Here is a 14,698-nt window from a genome sequence, read left to right on the forward strand (position 1 = left end):
ATTGTCTACTTTGAACCTGACTGCCTGACCGAGTTTGTTCAGGGAAGATTGTTTCTAATCTATTTGTTTTTTGTTTGTTTGTTTGTTTTGGGGACGGAGTCTTACTCTCGCCCAGGCTGGAGTGCGGTGGCGCGGTCTTGGCTCACTGCAGCCTCCGCCTCCCGGGTTCAAGCGATTCTCCTGCCTCAGCCTCTCAAGTAGCTGGGATTACAGACATGCGCCACCATGCCTGGCTAATTTTTGTAGTTTTAGTAGAGACGGGGGTTTTGCCATGTTGGCCAGGCTGGTCTTGAACTCCTGACCTCAGGTGATCCGCCTGCCTTGGCCTCCCAAAGTGCTAGGATTATAGGTGTGAGCCACCAAGCCCGACCTGTTTCTCATCTATTTGTGTAAGAATTCCATGTTTACTTACTCAAGATAACTTCAAAAGAAAAAAACTCTGGCCAGTAAAATGCCATAGGAATGTTTAGGGATCTGTGGCGTAGGCATTCTTTCTAAAGTTTCCTGAAGATGCACCAATGTTTAACAAGAAAGGAAGGGCAGTGTAGAACACCTATTGCTTTCTGAATGGTAAGAGGAGAGGGTATTGGGAGAGCCCACACCTGCTGAGGAGTGCCTTTAGGCTTTGAGCGGTGGTGGTTCTCTGCCTCCCAGACATAGATCTCTTTGGAGAGACAGGCCATACAAGACTTGAATCTGGTGACATTTTATTTATTTGAAGCAGAATTTTTTTAGTTGAAGGAAGGTTTTAAAAAATTGCTTTTAAAATTAAAATTTGAATAGATAAGTAGTAATCACTATAAAAAATAATGAAGCATAAGGAATGCTAGTGTTAGCTGGGAGTAGGGCGCTCACTTGTAGTTCCAGCTGCTGGAGAGGCTGAGGCAGGAGGAATGCTTGAGCCCAGGAGTTTGAGTCCAGCCTGGGCAACATAACGAGACCCCATCTTAAAAATAAGAAGAATGGTAATACCATGAACATTTATGTTCCCACCACCCAATTTAAGAAAAAGAACAATACTTTTGAAGTCTGTGTACCCCTCCTTGATCCCATCTCTCCCTTCTCTTTTAGAAGTGAACTGTCCTGATTCCCTGCTATGCTTTTTAGTGTGATTCCTGAAGAATGTATCATTCCATTTTGCATATCTATAAATTTCATAGAAATGGAGTCGTATTGCATGTGTTGTGTGATTTGCTGTTTTTGCTCATCATTATATTCCTGGCGTTACCCATTTTTAGGTTTATGTGTTGCTGTGATATATTGTTTAGATGAAAGTTTTCCCGGTTTGACTTGCTCTATCTTCATATTTTTCCTTAAGCTAAGGGTTCAGGATACAAAGGCAGTATTGGTGGCACTTCTTTACCAGCACCCCATCTCTTCTCCTAGCCTTAAGGGCTGTACCTAGATGAACCTGTGAGGCTCATTTGACCCTTTTGGAAGCACTGAAGCCTGCTGAAGTTTCCAGACATCTGTATAAATCTGTTGTAGTTTTTTAAATGTTATATGCTGGATGTAAAACCAAGTAACTCCTGCTGGAAACATTTACAATATTGATTAACAAATACTGTCAGTGGCTTTGACATTTTTGTCAGTTTCTTGATTTTCCCCCCACTTTTTGTCTCCCCTCCCCCCTCCACATTTTGGGGCATTATGCTGTTAATAGATTTTTTTCTGTTCGTTTGTTTATACACCTCCTGTTTCCTTCTGATGTTAATAGGTTTCTGACAGACTTGTCCACAAGAATTCAACTGGCAAGGCTGCTTTTCTGTGCTAAAACTGGGGAGCTGGTGGGCACCATGAAGATCTTCTGCAGTCGGGCCAATCCGACCACGGGGTCTGTGGAGTGGCTGGAGGAGGATGAACACTATGATTACCACCAGGAGATTGCAAGGTACTGGCTTGGTTTATAGCAGGCTGCAGCTGGGTGGGGCACTGATCTCAAAGCAGATGCCTTGGGATCCAGTCTGAGCGTGGGCTAGACTGTCACCCAGTGCTTATGATGAGTGCTGGTGTTGGTGCTGAGCAGGTCTGCTCAGCCAGGTAGGTATATGTGGCGGTTAGGCAAAGTCATACTTGTGTGGAGTGTCAGACATTATGTAGCAGCCTTAGCAGAGTCTCAGCATCTGTTTAGTGGAGCTAAGAAAACCCAAGCCTCAGTAGTGTTGAGGAAGTTGAATCATTTACTTGCCTTACTGAAATGGTGACAGTGTTCATCATATGGTTAAATTCTTTTGGATGAAAAAAATGAATTTTTTTTTTTCCTTTAGAAGAAATATTTAAAAGTATGTGAGTTGTTGGCCAGGCACAGTGGCTCATGCCTGTAATTCTAGCACTTTGGAGGCTGAGGTGGGCAGATCACCTGAGATCAGGAGTTTGAGACCAGCCTGACCAACATGGAGAAACCCAGTCTCTACTAAAAATACAAAATTAGCCGGGCATTGTGGCTCATGCCTGTGATCCCAGCTTACTTGGGAGGCTGAGGCAGGAAAATCGCTTGAACCTGGGAGGCAGAGGTTGTGTTAAGCCAAGATCGCACCATTGCACTCCAGCCTGGGCAACAAGAGCAAAACTCTGTCTCAAAAAAAAGTACGTGAGTTATGTAGCAATCGTTAAGTGCATTCGGTGTGCCAGCATTGTGCTAAGGCTGTGGATACCAGATGAGGAAGATCCCGTTCTCATCTTCAAGGACCATGCAGTTTTGTGGAAGAGACGGGCACATAAAAAATTATAGCACAAAGGCCGGGCACGGTGGCTCACGCCTGTAATCCTAGCACTTTGGGATCACTTGAGGGTCAGCAGTTCGAGACCAGCCTGGCCAACATGGTGAAACCCCGTCTCTACATAAAAGAATTAGCTGGGAGTGGTGGTGGGCGCCTGTAATTCCCAGCTACTTGGGAGTCTGAGGCAGGAAAATCACTTGAACTCAAGAGGTGCAGGTTGCAATGAGCCGAGGTTGTGCCACTGCACTCCAGCCTGGGTAACAGAGTGAGATTCTGTCTCAAAAAAAAAAAAAAAAAGATGACAGCACAGTGAGATAAAGGCACAAAAGGTCATGGAAGCAACAAGAACCAGCTGGACTTGGGGTGGGAGGTAATGTTTGAATAATTTCTCAGTTCTAAAGGAAGAGAAGCTGAAGTCTGAGCTGTAGGGATTACATGTAAGCTTTCAGATGAGCCAGTTTGTGACTGGGTGCAGTGGCCCACACCTGTAGTCCCAGCTACTTGGGAGGCCAAGGCAGGAGGATTGCTTGTGCCCATGAGTTCAAGTCCAGCCTGGGCAACATAGTAAAACCCTGTCTCACAAACAAAAAAAAAGACCAAAAACAGGCCGGGCACTGTGGCTGACGCCTGTAATCCCAGCACTTTGGGAGTCCAAGGTGAGCGGATCACCTGAGGTCGGGAGTTCAAGAACAGCCTGACCAACATGGAGAAACCCAGTCTCTACTAAAAATACAAAATTAGCTGGGCGTGGTGGCGCACACCTATAATCCCAGCTGCTCGGGAGGCTGAGGCAGGAGAATCACTTGAACCGGGGAGGCAGAGGTTGCCGTGAGCTGAGATCGCGCCATTGCACTCCAGCCTGGGCAACAAGAGCTAAACTCAGTCTCAAAAAAAAAAAAAAAAAAAAAAACACAAAAAAACACAGATGGGCTAGTTTGGGGAGCAGCTAGCAGTTTAGCGTGTCTGGAGTGTGGTGCAAAAGTACTATGGTAAGAGAGGCTGCCGAAAGCATAGGCGGGGTCATTTTGTAAAGGATGGTAGCAAAATGCAGGAAGAGGAACACAAGTTTAAGTCCGAGCTCTGCCACTTCTCTACTCTCTCGGCCAAGTTACTTCTCTGAGCCTTAATCTAACATAATATATACTTCAATATGATAATACATTATCTCACAGTTTAATACAATTATCTTAGAATTGTTTGATGATTAAGTGTAATACAGTGTCTGGTGCAGAATTAGGGCTTAAAATTTTTTTTTTTTTGAGACGGAGTCTTGCTCTGTCGTCCAGGCTGGAGTGCAATGGCGTGATCTTGGCTCACTGCAAGCTCCGCCTCCCAGGTTCACGCCATTCTCCTGCCTCAGCCTCCCGAGTAGCTGGGACTACAGGCGCCTGCCGCCATGCCCGGCTAATTTTTTGTATTTTCAATAGAGATGGGGTTTCACCGTGTTAGCCAGGATGGTCTCCATCTCCTGACCTCATGATCCGCCTCCTTCGGCCTCCCAAAGTGCTGGGATTACAGGTGTGAGCCACTGCACCTGGCCAGGGCTTAAAATATTTCTAAACATTTTGTACATTTTCTTGTTTTGTTGTTGAGACGGGGTCTTACTCTGTTGCCCGGGCTGGAGTGCAGTGGCACAATCTCGGCTTCTTGCAATCTCTGCCTCCCAGGTTCAAGTGATTCTCTTGCCTCAGCCTCCTAGGTAGCTGGGATTACAGGCACCTGCCACCACACTTGTCTAATTTTTGCATTTTTAGTAGAGATGGGAGTTTCACCTGTTGGCCAGCCTGGTGTTGACCTCCTGACCTCAGGTGATCCACCCGCTTCTGCCTCCCATAGTGCTGGGATTACAGGTGTGAGCCACTACAGCTGGCGTGGACATTATTTTCTAAGTGATAAATTAAACAGGAGAGAAAGAGGATTGGATTGCATTTTGGAACACTCACTGAGAGCAGCATGGAGAGGAGAGCATTTGGGGATATTGCAGTCCCAGAGCTGCATAGTCCCAGAGGAGACAGCTCGGGGGAGCTTGAGTTTGGTAACTCACTGCATATGATGGAGGGAGAGAGAAGATTCAAGAAGTACCACGACTTCTGGTTAGAATGACAAAGTGGATGGGAGTGTAAGGGAGAACCCAGGAGGAATGGGTGGCGTCGGGGAGAGGAACACGATGGAGATCGGGCGTTTAAGTTTGGACATCCACATAGAGATGCCAATGGCAGGTAGAATTTTGGGTCTGGAGACAGAATTTCTAGTTGTTAGAATTGAAACTGGGAGAGGTTGCTGTTTCTCAAGGGGATGTGAAATGCGAAAGGTAGAGGGCTGAAGAAGGAATCCCGGAATAGCTGAGGAGGCAAAAGGGAGAAGGACGAGGGAGATGGCCCTCGTGGAAAGGAAGAAAGAGGGAGTGTCTAGCAGGGTCAGAGGCACTAGGAAGTCCCAGATCCTGATGACTGACATCAGCTGCAGGAGTGAGCTGGTGGTGGTTACCGAGAGTGATGTCAGTGGAATGGTGGGCAGCAGGCGTGTGAAGAGACCAGGAAGGTGGTGAGTGAGATGCCTTTTAAATAGCAGAGGTAGAAATGACTACATTTCAGTTAAGCATCCATAGCTGGCTTCAGATACAAAACCTTGACATGCCATTTAAAAAAAAAAAAAAAATCCCCCTTCTTTCAGTGCAGCGCTCCTCAAAGTGTGGAATGTGGACCGCCCGTGACACAATTGCCTGGAGCGCGTTAGCCCAGCCTTCTCAATGAGAGAGAGTGTGTGTGTTGGGGGGAGGAGGGGGGGACTCTGCATTTCAAGTAAGCTTTCTGGTGATTCTGGTGTTGACCCAAGGCTGGAGGGCCTCTGTTTTAGTGTGAGCTCCTTAGCTGTCCCCTAGAATTCCCAGAAAGTGTGGGAGGGCCTGCCTAGTTTTGGGTGCTCATCCCGACCCCGCCTGAGTTTCAATGTGTGAATTACTGCAATAGGAAATATGGAGAAGTGACTCTCCTCCCTTTAGAACGGTATTGGTGAACTCTTAGTTTTCCCTGATGATGTTAAGTGAACATACCCAGTGGGGTGCCTGTCACATATACAGTGGGTGTATGTGAGTGCTTCTCTTTCCCCAGCTGCTCTCCCTAATATTACATCAATGGTTATCCCCAGGCACAGATGTACGCAAGGTTAGGTCAAGTATTAGGAAGACTGAGTCTGAGTTTCTCCTGAGGAGGAAAATGTATAGCATATAACAAGATCAGGACGCTAGTGGCTGTGGAATTACTGTGACAGGGCTAACTGCTGAGACCAGCTCAGTAGTGGAGACCCTAACCCAGTGGTGCTAGAGGAATTAAAGATACACACACAAATACAGGGTGTGGAGTGGGAATCGGGGCTGACAGCCGTCAGAGCGGAGAGCCACAAACAAGAGTTTTACCTACTTATTTATTGACAGCAAGCCAGTGATAAACATTGTTCCTATAGATTATAGATTAAAACGGGGAAACAAAGGGATGGATCTGGCTAGTTATCTGCAGCAGGAACATGTCCTTGAGGCACAGACCGCTCGTGCTATTGTTTGTAGTTGAGGAACACCTTAAGCGAAAACTGCCCTGGGTGGGCCAGGTGTTTCTTGTCCTCATTCTGGTAAACCCACAACCTTCAGTGTGGGTATCATAGCCATCAAGAGCATGTCACAGTGCTGCAGAGATTTTGTTAATGGCCAGTTTTGTGGCCTGTTCCCAACAGCTAACTACTGGAGCGTTTTTAGGTCTGAGAACATCTTTCTCTGAGACTTTTCTGCAGCACTAGAGAATAACAACTTAAAACTCTATTAAAATAAAGTGGCCAGGTACAGTGACGGATGCTTGTAGTTCTGCTGAGGCAAGAGGATCTCTTGAGCTAAGGAGTTCAAGACTGCAGTGCCCAATGATTGAGACTGTTCATAGCCATTACACTCCAGCATGGGTGACATAGCGAGATCCTGTTTTTAAAAATAAAAAAATAGACCAGGCGCGGTGGCTCACACCTGTAATCCCAGCACTTTAGGAGGCCAAGGCTGGCGGATCATTCGAGGTCAGGAGTTCAAGACCAGCCTGGCCAACATGGTGAAACCCCATCTCTAATGAAAATACAAAAATTAGCCAGGCATGGTGGTGAGTGCCTGTAATCCCAGCTACCTGGGAGGCTGAGGCATGAGAATCGCTTGAACTTGGGAGACAGAGGTTGCGGTGAGCCGAGATCACGCCACTGCACTCCAGCCTGGGTGATAGGGTGAGACCCTTTCCCCCCGCCCCCAAAAAAATAAAAATAAAAGACAACCAAAAAATAGTTTAAAATAGATGACACGTTTGTTCTATCTGTTTAGGAATGTTTTTATATATGTGAATACTCCTGTGTGTTGATGTGTATCATGCAAAGGTTGCTGACCTGTCTTTTTTGTTTTTTAGGTCCTCCTATGCAGATATGCTACATGACAAAGACAGAGTAAGTGTAAAAGGAAACTATTATCTTGATGTGGGGTGTTTTGAAGTCTTGGATTACAAGAAGGTTAAAAATCCCTGGGGGTCATGATGTTAAATGACACTGAGAGGCAGTATGGTGTAGTGGTCAGCAAATCTGTTGAGAGGCTGGGTCCTGCTTCTGGCTCTGTTTTTTTGTTGTTGTTTAATCTCCCAGCTTTAACGAGATGAAAATTGTCTATATTTATGGTATACAATGTGATGAATGTATGTGTTGGTGTGAAGTGATTAAATCAAGCTAATTAACATATCTACCACCTCATACTTTTTTGTGTGTGGTGAGAACATTTAAGATCTACTCGCTTAGTAATTTTTAAGTGTACTTTATTAACTATAGTTCACCATGCCGTACAGCAGATATCCAGAACTTATTCATCCTAACTGAAACATCAGATCCTTTCCCTCAGCAGGTACCATTCTCTGGGTTTCTATGAGTTCAACTTTTTTTTTTTTTTTTTTTTTGAGACAGAGTCTTACTGTCACCCAGGCTAGAGTGCAGTGGCGAGATCTCAGCTCACTGCAACCTCAGTCTCCTGGGTTCAAACAATTCTCCTGCCTCAGCCTGCCTAGTAGCTGGGATTACAGGTGTGTGCCGCGACACCTGGCCTTCACTGTAGTTTTCATTGCCGTTTTTAATTTTAATTTTTTTTTTTTGAGACAGGGCCTCTGTTGCGCAGTGCAGTGGTGTGATCTTGGCTTCACTGCAGCCTCGACTTCCCGGGCTTAAGCGAGCCCCCAACTCAGCCTCCCCAGTAGCTGGGACTACAGGCACGCCACCACGCCCGGCTAATTTTTATATGTTTTGTAGAAATGGAGTGTCGCCGTATTGCCCAGCCTGGTCTTGAACTCCTTAGGTGAAGTGATCCACCCGCCTCGGCCTCCCAAAGTGCTGGGATTATGGGCATGAGCCACCGCGCCCAGCCATCAAATACCTTTTCATATGCTTATTTACCATGCATATATCTTTGGCATAGTCTAGGGTTATGAACATAGGTGTGATTCTTGATAGACACTGCCACATTGCCTTCAAAAAGGGTTCCAGTTTCACTGTAGAATCTTCAAAACTGGGTCATTAAAAAGTGACAGCTAATTTAATGGCATCGTTAAAGTGAAGGCTGTGCCATCCCTGGTTTACAATTGAGGACACTGTTCATCAATTTGTTTTTAACTTAAAAAATAAACAAGGCCTGGCACGGTGACTCATACCTGTAATCCCAGCACTTTGGGAGGCCGAGGTGGGTGGATCATGAGGTCAGGAGATCGAGACCATCCTGGCTAACACGGTGAAACCCCATCTCTACTAAAAATACAAAAAAAAATTAGCCAGGTGTGGTGGCGAGCAGGGCCTGTAGTCCCAGCTACTTGGGAGGCTGAGGCAGGGGAACGGTGTGAACCCGGGAGGCAGAGCTTGCAGGGAGCAGAGATCCTGCCACTGCACTCCAGCCTGGGTGACAGAGGGAGACTCCGTCTCAAAAAAAAAAAAAAAAAAATTGTGGTAAAAACACGTAACATAAATGTACCATACTGATTGTATCCAAGACATAAATGCACGTACTTTAACAGTGAAATAGTTCTATAAGATATTTCTGTGAAAACTATTTCACCCAGACTAAACATTTTTGTGCTTTACTTCAGAGGCAACGTCATTTCTTCTTCTTCCTCTTCTTTTTTTTTTTTTTGAGACGGAGTCTTGCTCTGTCACCCAGGCTGGAGTGCAGTGGCCGGATCTCAGCTCACTGCAAGCTCCGCCTCCCGGGTTTACGCCATTCTCCTGCCTCAGCCTCCCGAGTAGCTGGGACTACAGGCGCCCGCCACCTCGCCCGGCTAGTTTTTTGTATTTTTTAGTAGAGATGGGGTTTCACCGTGTTAGCCAGGATGGTCTCAATCTCCTGACCTTGTGATCCGCCCGTCTCAGCCTCCCAAAGTGCTGGGATTACAGGCTTGAGCTACCGCGCCTGGCCTTTTTTTTTTTTTTTTAAATGAGAATGAGTCTCCCTGTGTTGCCAGGCTGGAGTGCAGTGGTGCGATCTCAGCTCACTGCAACCTCCACCTCCCGAGTTCAAGCGATTCTCCTGCCTCAGCCTCCCGAGTAGCTGGGCTTACAGGCACCTGCCACCACTCCCGGCTAATTTTTTGTATCTTTAGTAGAGACGGGGTTTCACCATGTTGGCCAGGCTGGTCTCCAACTCCTGACCTCAGGTGATCCACCTGCCTCAGCCTCCCAAAGTGCTGGGATTACAGTTGTGAGTCACCACACCATGCCTGGTAATTCTAAAGAATATTCAGTTCTAGATATTTTCTAATTCCTGTCTGATTTAGTCTTGTGCCTATCAGTTTAGAAGTGTGTTTCTTCATGTTCGAACATGTGTTTTTCTTGAGTTGTATTTCTGAGGTTTCTGCCTTGTTTTGCGCTGTGGCCAGAGAGTGTTGCCCTTTTGATGGCAGTTCTGTATTAGCTGTCTACTGCTATTTAACAAATCACCTTAAATTTCACTAGCCTCTTAACATTTCTTACTAATTTGGCAGGTCATCAGCCTATTTAAAAGATTTGCACATATTTTTTCCATCATCTTTAGCTATTTTCAACAGAAGGGTCACTGTGCCTATTGAGTCAGACTGTTACAGATGAAAGATGTATCTGTTTATGTTACTAAAGACCAGAACTAAAAATCTTCATGATGCAAAGAAGTTATTTTCTGATGGGGAAAATACTTTTCAGTCAAGCTCTCTGAGTTAAGAGTCGGTAAAGGAAAATAGAAGCCACATTACATATGCAACAGAGGGACTTTAACACAAGGAGCTGGTTACCCAGCTGTGGGAGGGCTAGAAAGCAAATGGGAACGCTGAGCAACCTAGCAGTAGAGACTGCAGGGAACAGTTACCTTGCCTAGGGCTGAGAAACTAAAGAAGAAGATTAGGGTTTCCAGAAGCCACAAGCATTGAGGAGAGATCCTGTGGACCACTGTCCAAGTACGGCTGCAGCTCTGAGGGACCCAAGGAGCTGGTTATGGGATCACTGGGAGAAGCTGGAGTCTGCAATTAACTGCCCCTACCGAGAGGACCCTCATGAGAGCAGCAGCATGCAGAAAGGAGCAAGCCTACTCTGTCCTTCTACCTTCCAGTCGCCCTCTTAGTCCTCCTCTTGGCTGTACCTAACAGTTGGAAAAAGGAGAACATGGTTTACAGGGCTCTGGCATCACTTAGGAGAGGATAGAAGAGTGAGTAAGGAGCAGGGACAGTCGGGCTGACTCACAAGGCCTGCCCAACTTAGCCAGTGCTGTTCCGCCAGGGGCCAGAAAGGCCACAGGGCCCTGACTTGCACTGCCGCTGCCAGCTGTGACTCTAGAACTTTGCAAAGCACCTTTCCACTTACTTACAATAACTGGCAGTAAGTGACGGCCGTGTCTTCCTTAGAATGTAAAATACTACCAAGGTATCCGGGCTGCCGTGAGCAGGGTGAAGGACAGAGGACAGAAGGCCTTGGTTCTCGACATTGGCACTGGCACGGGACTCTTGTCAATGATGGCGGTCACAGCAGGCGCCGACTTCTGCTATGCCATCGAGGTAAGCCACCCCCTTCAGGTGTGTGTCCTGCTTCTTGCATGGGAAATCTCCTATGCTCTTGGACTTTACCCATCCGTTCCTTCACAAACATTCGTGGAGTGCTCGCTCTGTGCCAAGCACAGAGTGTATAGAGATGAGTCAGACACAGTTCCTTCCTCCAGTGGCTAGTTTTCTCCTCTGTCAGCCTAGGCTGCACATCAGAATCACTAGGAGCTTTAGAAAATACTTACAGCCTGGGCATAGTGGCTCACACCTATAATCCCAGCACTTTGGATGGCTGAGGCGAGAGAATTGCTTGAGCCTAGGAGTTTGAGACCAGCTTGGGCAACATGTGAGATCCCGTCTCCACAGAAAAACTTTTAAATATTAGCTGGGCATGGTGGCACGTGCCTGTGTTCCAGCTATTCTTGAGGCTGAGCCCAGAAAGTCAAGGCTGCGGTGAGCCATGTTTTGGACTTTATGTGAGAAAGCAAAAAATTACTTCTACCGTGTTTAAGCCAGTTACTGTGGGACTTTGTTGTTTCCAACTAATCAGTATATGAACTCAGTTTTGTAGGGGAAAGTATTTAAATACATGCCCCCACACCACCACACTCCAGCCTGGGTGACAGAGTGAGACTTTATCTCAAAAAAATCAAAACAAAACGAAGTCTAAGCAGAGTCTCACCCCTGTAATCCCAGCACTTTGGGAGGCCGAGGCGAGTGGATCATGAGGTCAGGAGTTCAAGACCAGCCTCACCAACATGGTGAAACCCCATCTCTACTAAAAATACAAAAATTAGCCGGGCGTGGTGTTGCACGCCTGTAATCCCAGCTACTCAGGAGGCTGAGGCAGGAGAATCGCTTGAACCCGGGAGGCAGAGGTTACAGTGAGCCGAGATCGTGCCACTGCACTCCAGCCTGGGTGACAGAGTGAGACTCCATCTCAAAACAAAACAAAACAATCTTATGCCTAGTCCCCACCCCTAACAGATTTTGATTTAACTTTTCTGGGGTGAGGCCTGAGCCTTGGGACTTTGGAATGTGCGGCAAGATTGAGGACCACTACCTTGAATGTCCCTGCAGAGCCAGCTCTCATGTTTACCAATTTGTCATCTCTTTAATAAAACGTGAAACAGCTTAAGCCCACAGAGCGAGAAAAATTAAAAACCAAACAAAATTAAAAATTAAACGTTATTCTTCTCAAATAATGCATATTATTGTAGGACAGTTGGTAAATACCAAATAAAAATAGTATGTTGACTCAAAGTTAAGTACCATTAACATTTTGATGTATATTCTTCTAAGTTTTTGGGACAGGCAGGGAGCGTGTATATAAATACTTTCCCTACAAAACTGGATTCATGTAGTGATTGAGTTGGAAATAAAGCCTCAAAATCACAGTGATTTAAACAAGGTAGAGTAGTTTTTTGCTTTCTTTTTAGTGGCGTGATCTCTACTCACTGCAACCTCTGCCTCCTGGGTTCAAGCAGTTCTTTTGTCTCAGCCTCCCAAATAGCTGGGATTACAGGTGTGCACCACTGCACCTGGCTAATTTTTGTATTTTTAGTAGAGATAGGGTTTCACCATGTTGGCCAGGCTGATCTTGAACCCGTGACCTCAGATGATCCTCCCGCCTTGGCCTCCCAAAGTGCTGGGATTACAGGTGTAAACCACGGCGCCTTGCCTTGTTTCTTTTTTAAAAGGAAGAATAACTTTCCCAGGAATTTCTATTATAGCAAACCTCTCCTTGGGTACCGTCGGCTAGAATGAGGTTAAATCTCATTTCTTAACTCATCTCTGGCAAGAGGGATTCAGTTACTCTTAGCTCAGACAAGTGCACCACTGCAAAGGTCAGTTCCCTACGCTGCACCCTCACCTGATTTCAGGGGAGAGGGAGGACACAGAGTGGCTGTCGGGAAGTCATCTTTAGTGTCCACTCCTGGTAGTGTTTTGGGTGAGATCCCGAGCGGCTGAGGAGAAGGAGGTGTGAAGGTACCAGCCTGCAGGTTCAGGGAGAGGTGACTGATGAGTCAGAAGGCAGCAGGGATGAGGGACGACACTGGCTTTGGATATTGTCAGGGTGGAGGCAAAGTGATTGGTGAGAACTAGGGTTTAAGGCCCTCAAACCACATCTAAAAACATCAAGGCAAATCCTAGAAATGATTTGAAATAGATGATGAAGATTTCTCTGGCAGAACGTATGTGTGTGTTCCATGTAAGTACCGCATGCTAATCAGTTGCGAAACTGGAGCTGCTCACGTATGTACTTGTACTCTCTACGAAAGGATACAGCATTTGTCCCTCGATTGTAGTCAAAAACGTAGGTATTCAAGGTAGAAAATGTGGGAAATACAGAAAAGGATTTTGAAAACATGAAAATCTTACCAGGATCAGTCTCGTTATCGTTTTGTTGTTTCCACTCCATGTGAGGGGCCACATGTGAGTCTGTTTGTTTTACGTGCTAGAGCTCTTGGGGCTGTGGAATCTAAACTGGATAAATTGAAAACAAAGAGTTGGAGGTGCTTATTTATGTTCAGGGAGACGAAGAGTTCAGGAAAGATTTCTGTACTGGGGATTCATGCTGCCCTGGGAAGTGGGGTTTGATTTGGCAGGTGGGGCTGGGACGGGGAAGGCTCAGGCTTGCCTAGTGATCATGAGGTCAGTGTGGCTGGAGCGTTGGTTGTTGGGGGAAAGGGGAAGGAAGGCTGGGAAGGTAAGGGAGGGCCTCCAAAGCAGTAGTTCCTCCTTATCTATGGTTTCACTTTTCATGATTTCAGTTATCTGTGGTCAACTGAGGTCCAAAAATATTAAATGGAGCCAGATGCGGTGGCTCAGCCTGCAATCCCAGCACTTTGGGTGGCTGAAACAGGTGGAACCCTTGAGTCCCAGAGTTGGAGACCAGCCTGGGCAATATGGTGAAACCTTGCCTCTACAAAAAGTTGCTGGGCATGGTGGTCTATACCTGTAATCCCAGGTTGAGGTGGGAAATTGCTTGAGCCTGGGAGGTGGAAGCTGCAGTGAACTGTGATCATGCCACTGCACTCCAGCCTGGACAACAGAGTGAGACCCTTCTCAAAAAAAGAAAATTAAATGGAAAATTCCAGAAATTATTTGTAAGTTGTAAATTGTGTGCCATTCTGAGTATTATTACATAATTGTTATATTTTTAGTTATTGTTATTAATCTCTTATTGTGCCTAATTTTTAAATTAAACCTGGTCATAGGTAAGCTTGGAGGCTGGAGCAGTTCCACCATGAATGCTAATCCTCCACGCTGACTTCTGACCAACCCCAGCTTCAGGAATGCCTCTAAAATTTCCGCTCTCATGCACTTTGATGTAAATCCTGCCCTCAGGTCAGAACAACTTTGATGTTATCATAAATACATACTTGCCATAAATCCTGCCCTTAGTCAGATTTGCTGTGGTATGTAAGTCCTGCGTCTGAGCCATAACAGTGTGGGGGCCCAGTGTCTCACTGCCCGAGACAAGGCTTATGTTTGTACATTCCTATAAAATGTGTCTTTCTGAGAAGCTGGATTTGCCAGTCTCAAACTCTCAGCTCCCATGACCTCTTGGGGTAGGTTTGCATAGAGCTGCCCACCACGGAACAGTATGTGTGTATGCATAGCCAAAAAAAAAAAAAAATATATATATATATATATATAGGGGTCAGTACTATCTGAGGTTTCAAGCATCCACCAAGGGTCTTAAAATATATCCCCCATGGACAAGAGGCACTGCTGTGCCGTAAAAAAATGTAGGCTGTGTTCTGCCAACAGTGGGGATTTGGGACAATTTTGAGCCTAGAGGATGACCTGCTTCCTCACACCTGCAGTCTTGCTCTCCTCTGGAGGGCACAGCACGTCTCCCAGGTTTACAAGGCAAGTCCCTTTCCTGGCTTTTTGGCGTCCCCTTGGTGTGGCACTGACACC

At 46.1% G+C, this 14,698-nt stretch overlaps 1 protein-coding gene across 8 annotated transcripts in view; it reads left to right on the forward strand.

The window, feature by feature from the left end:
* Window positions 1-14,698, forward strand: part of PRMT7 (protein arginine methyltransferase 7) — a 48,043-nt gene that overhangs the window by 3,199 nt on the left and 30,146 nt on the right. For 4 of the 8 annotated variants that reach the window (XM_030924663.1, XM_010355045.2, XM_030924657.1 and 1 more), the window contains exons 2-4: window positions 1,718-1,891; window positions 7,148-7,184; window positions 10,634-10,783. In XM_030924663.1, the coding sequence (XP_030780523.1) occupies window positions 1,797-1,891; window positions 7,148-7,184; window positions 10,634-10,783 (282 nt within the window). In that variant the 5' untranslated portion in view covers window positions 1,718-1,796. Of the gene's footprint in view, window positions 1-1,717; window positions 1,892-7,147; window positions 7,185-10,633; window positions 10,784-13,989; window positions 14,120-14,698 lie in introns of those variants that run through there. The other 4 variants (XM_030924656.1, XM_030924659.1, XM_030924658.1 and 1 more) reach the window with 3 other exon arrangements.

This window comes from Rhinopithecus roxellana, chromosome 20 (assembly GCF_007565055.1).
Source record: "Rhinopithecus roxellana isolate Shanxi Qingling chromosome 20, ASM756505v1, whole genome shotgun sequence".
NCBI lineage: Eukaryota > Metazoa > Chordata > Mammalia > Primates > Cercopithecidae > Rhinopithecus > Rhinopithecus roxellana.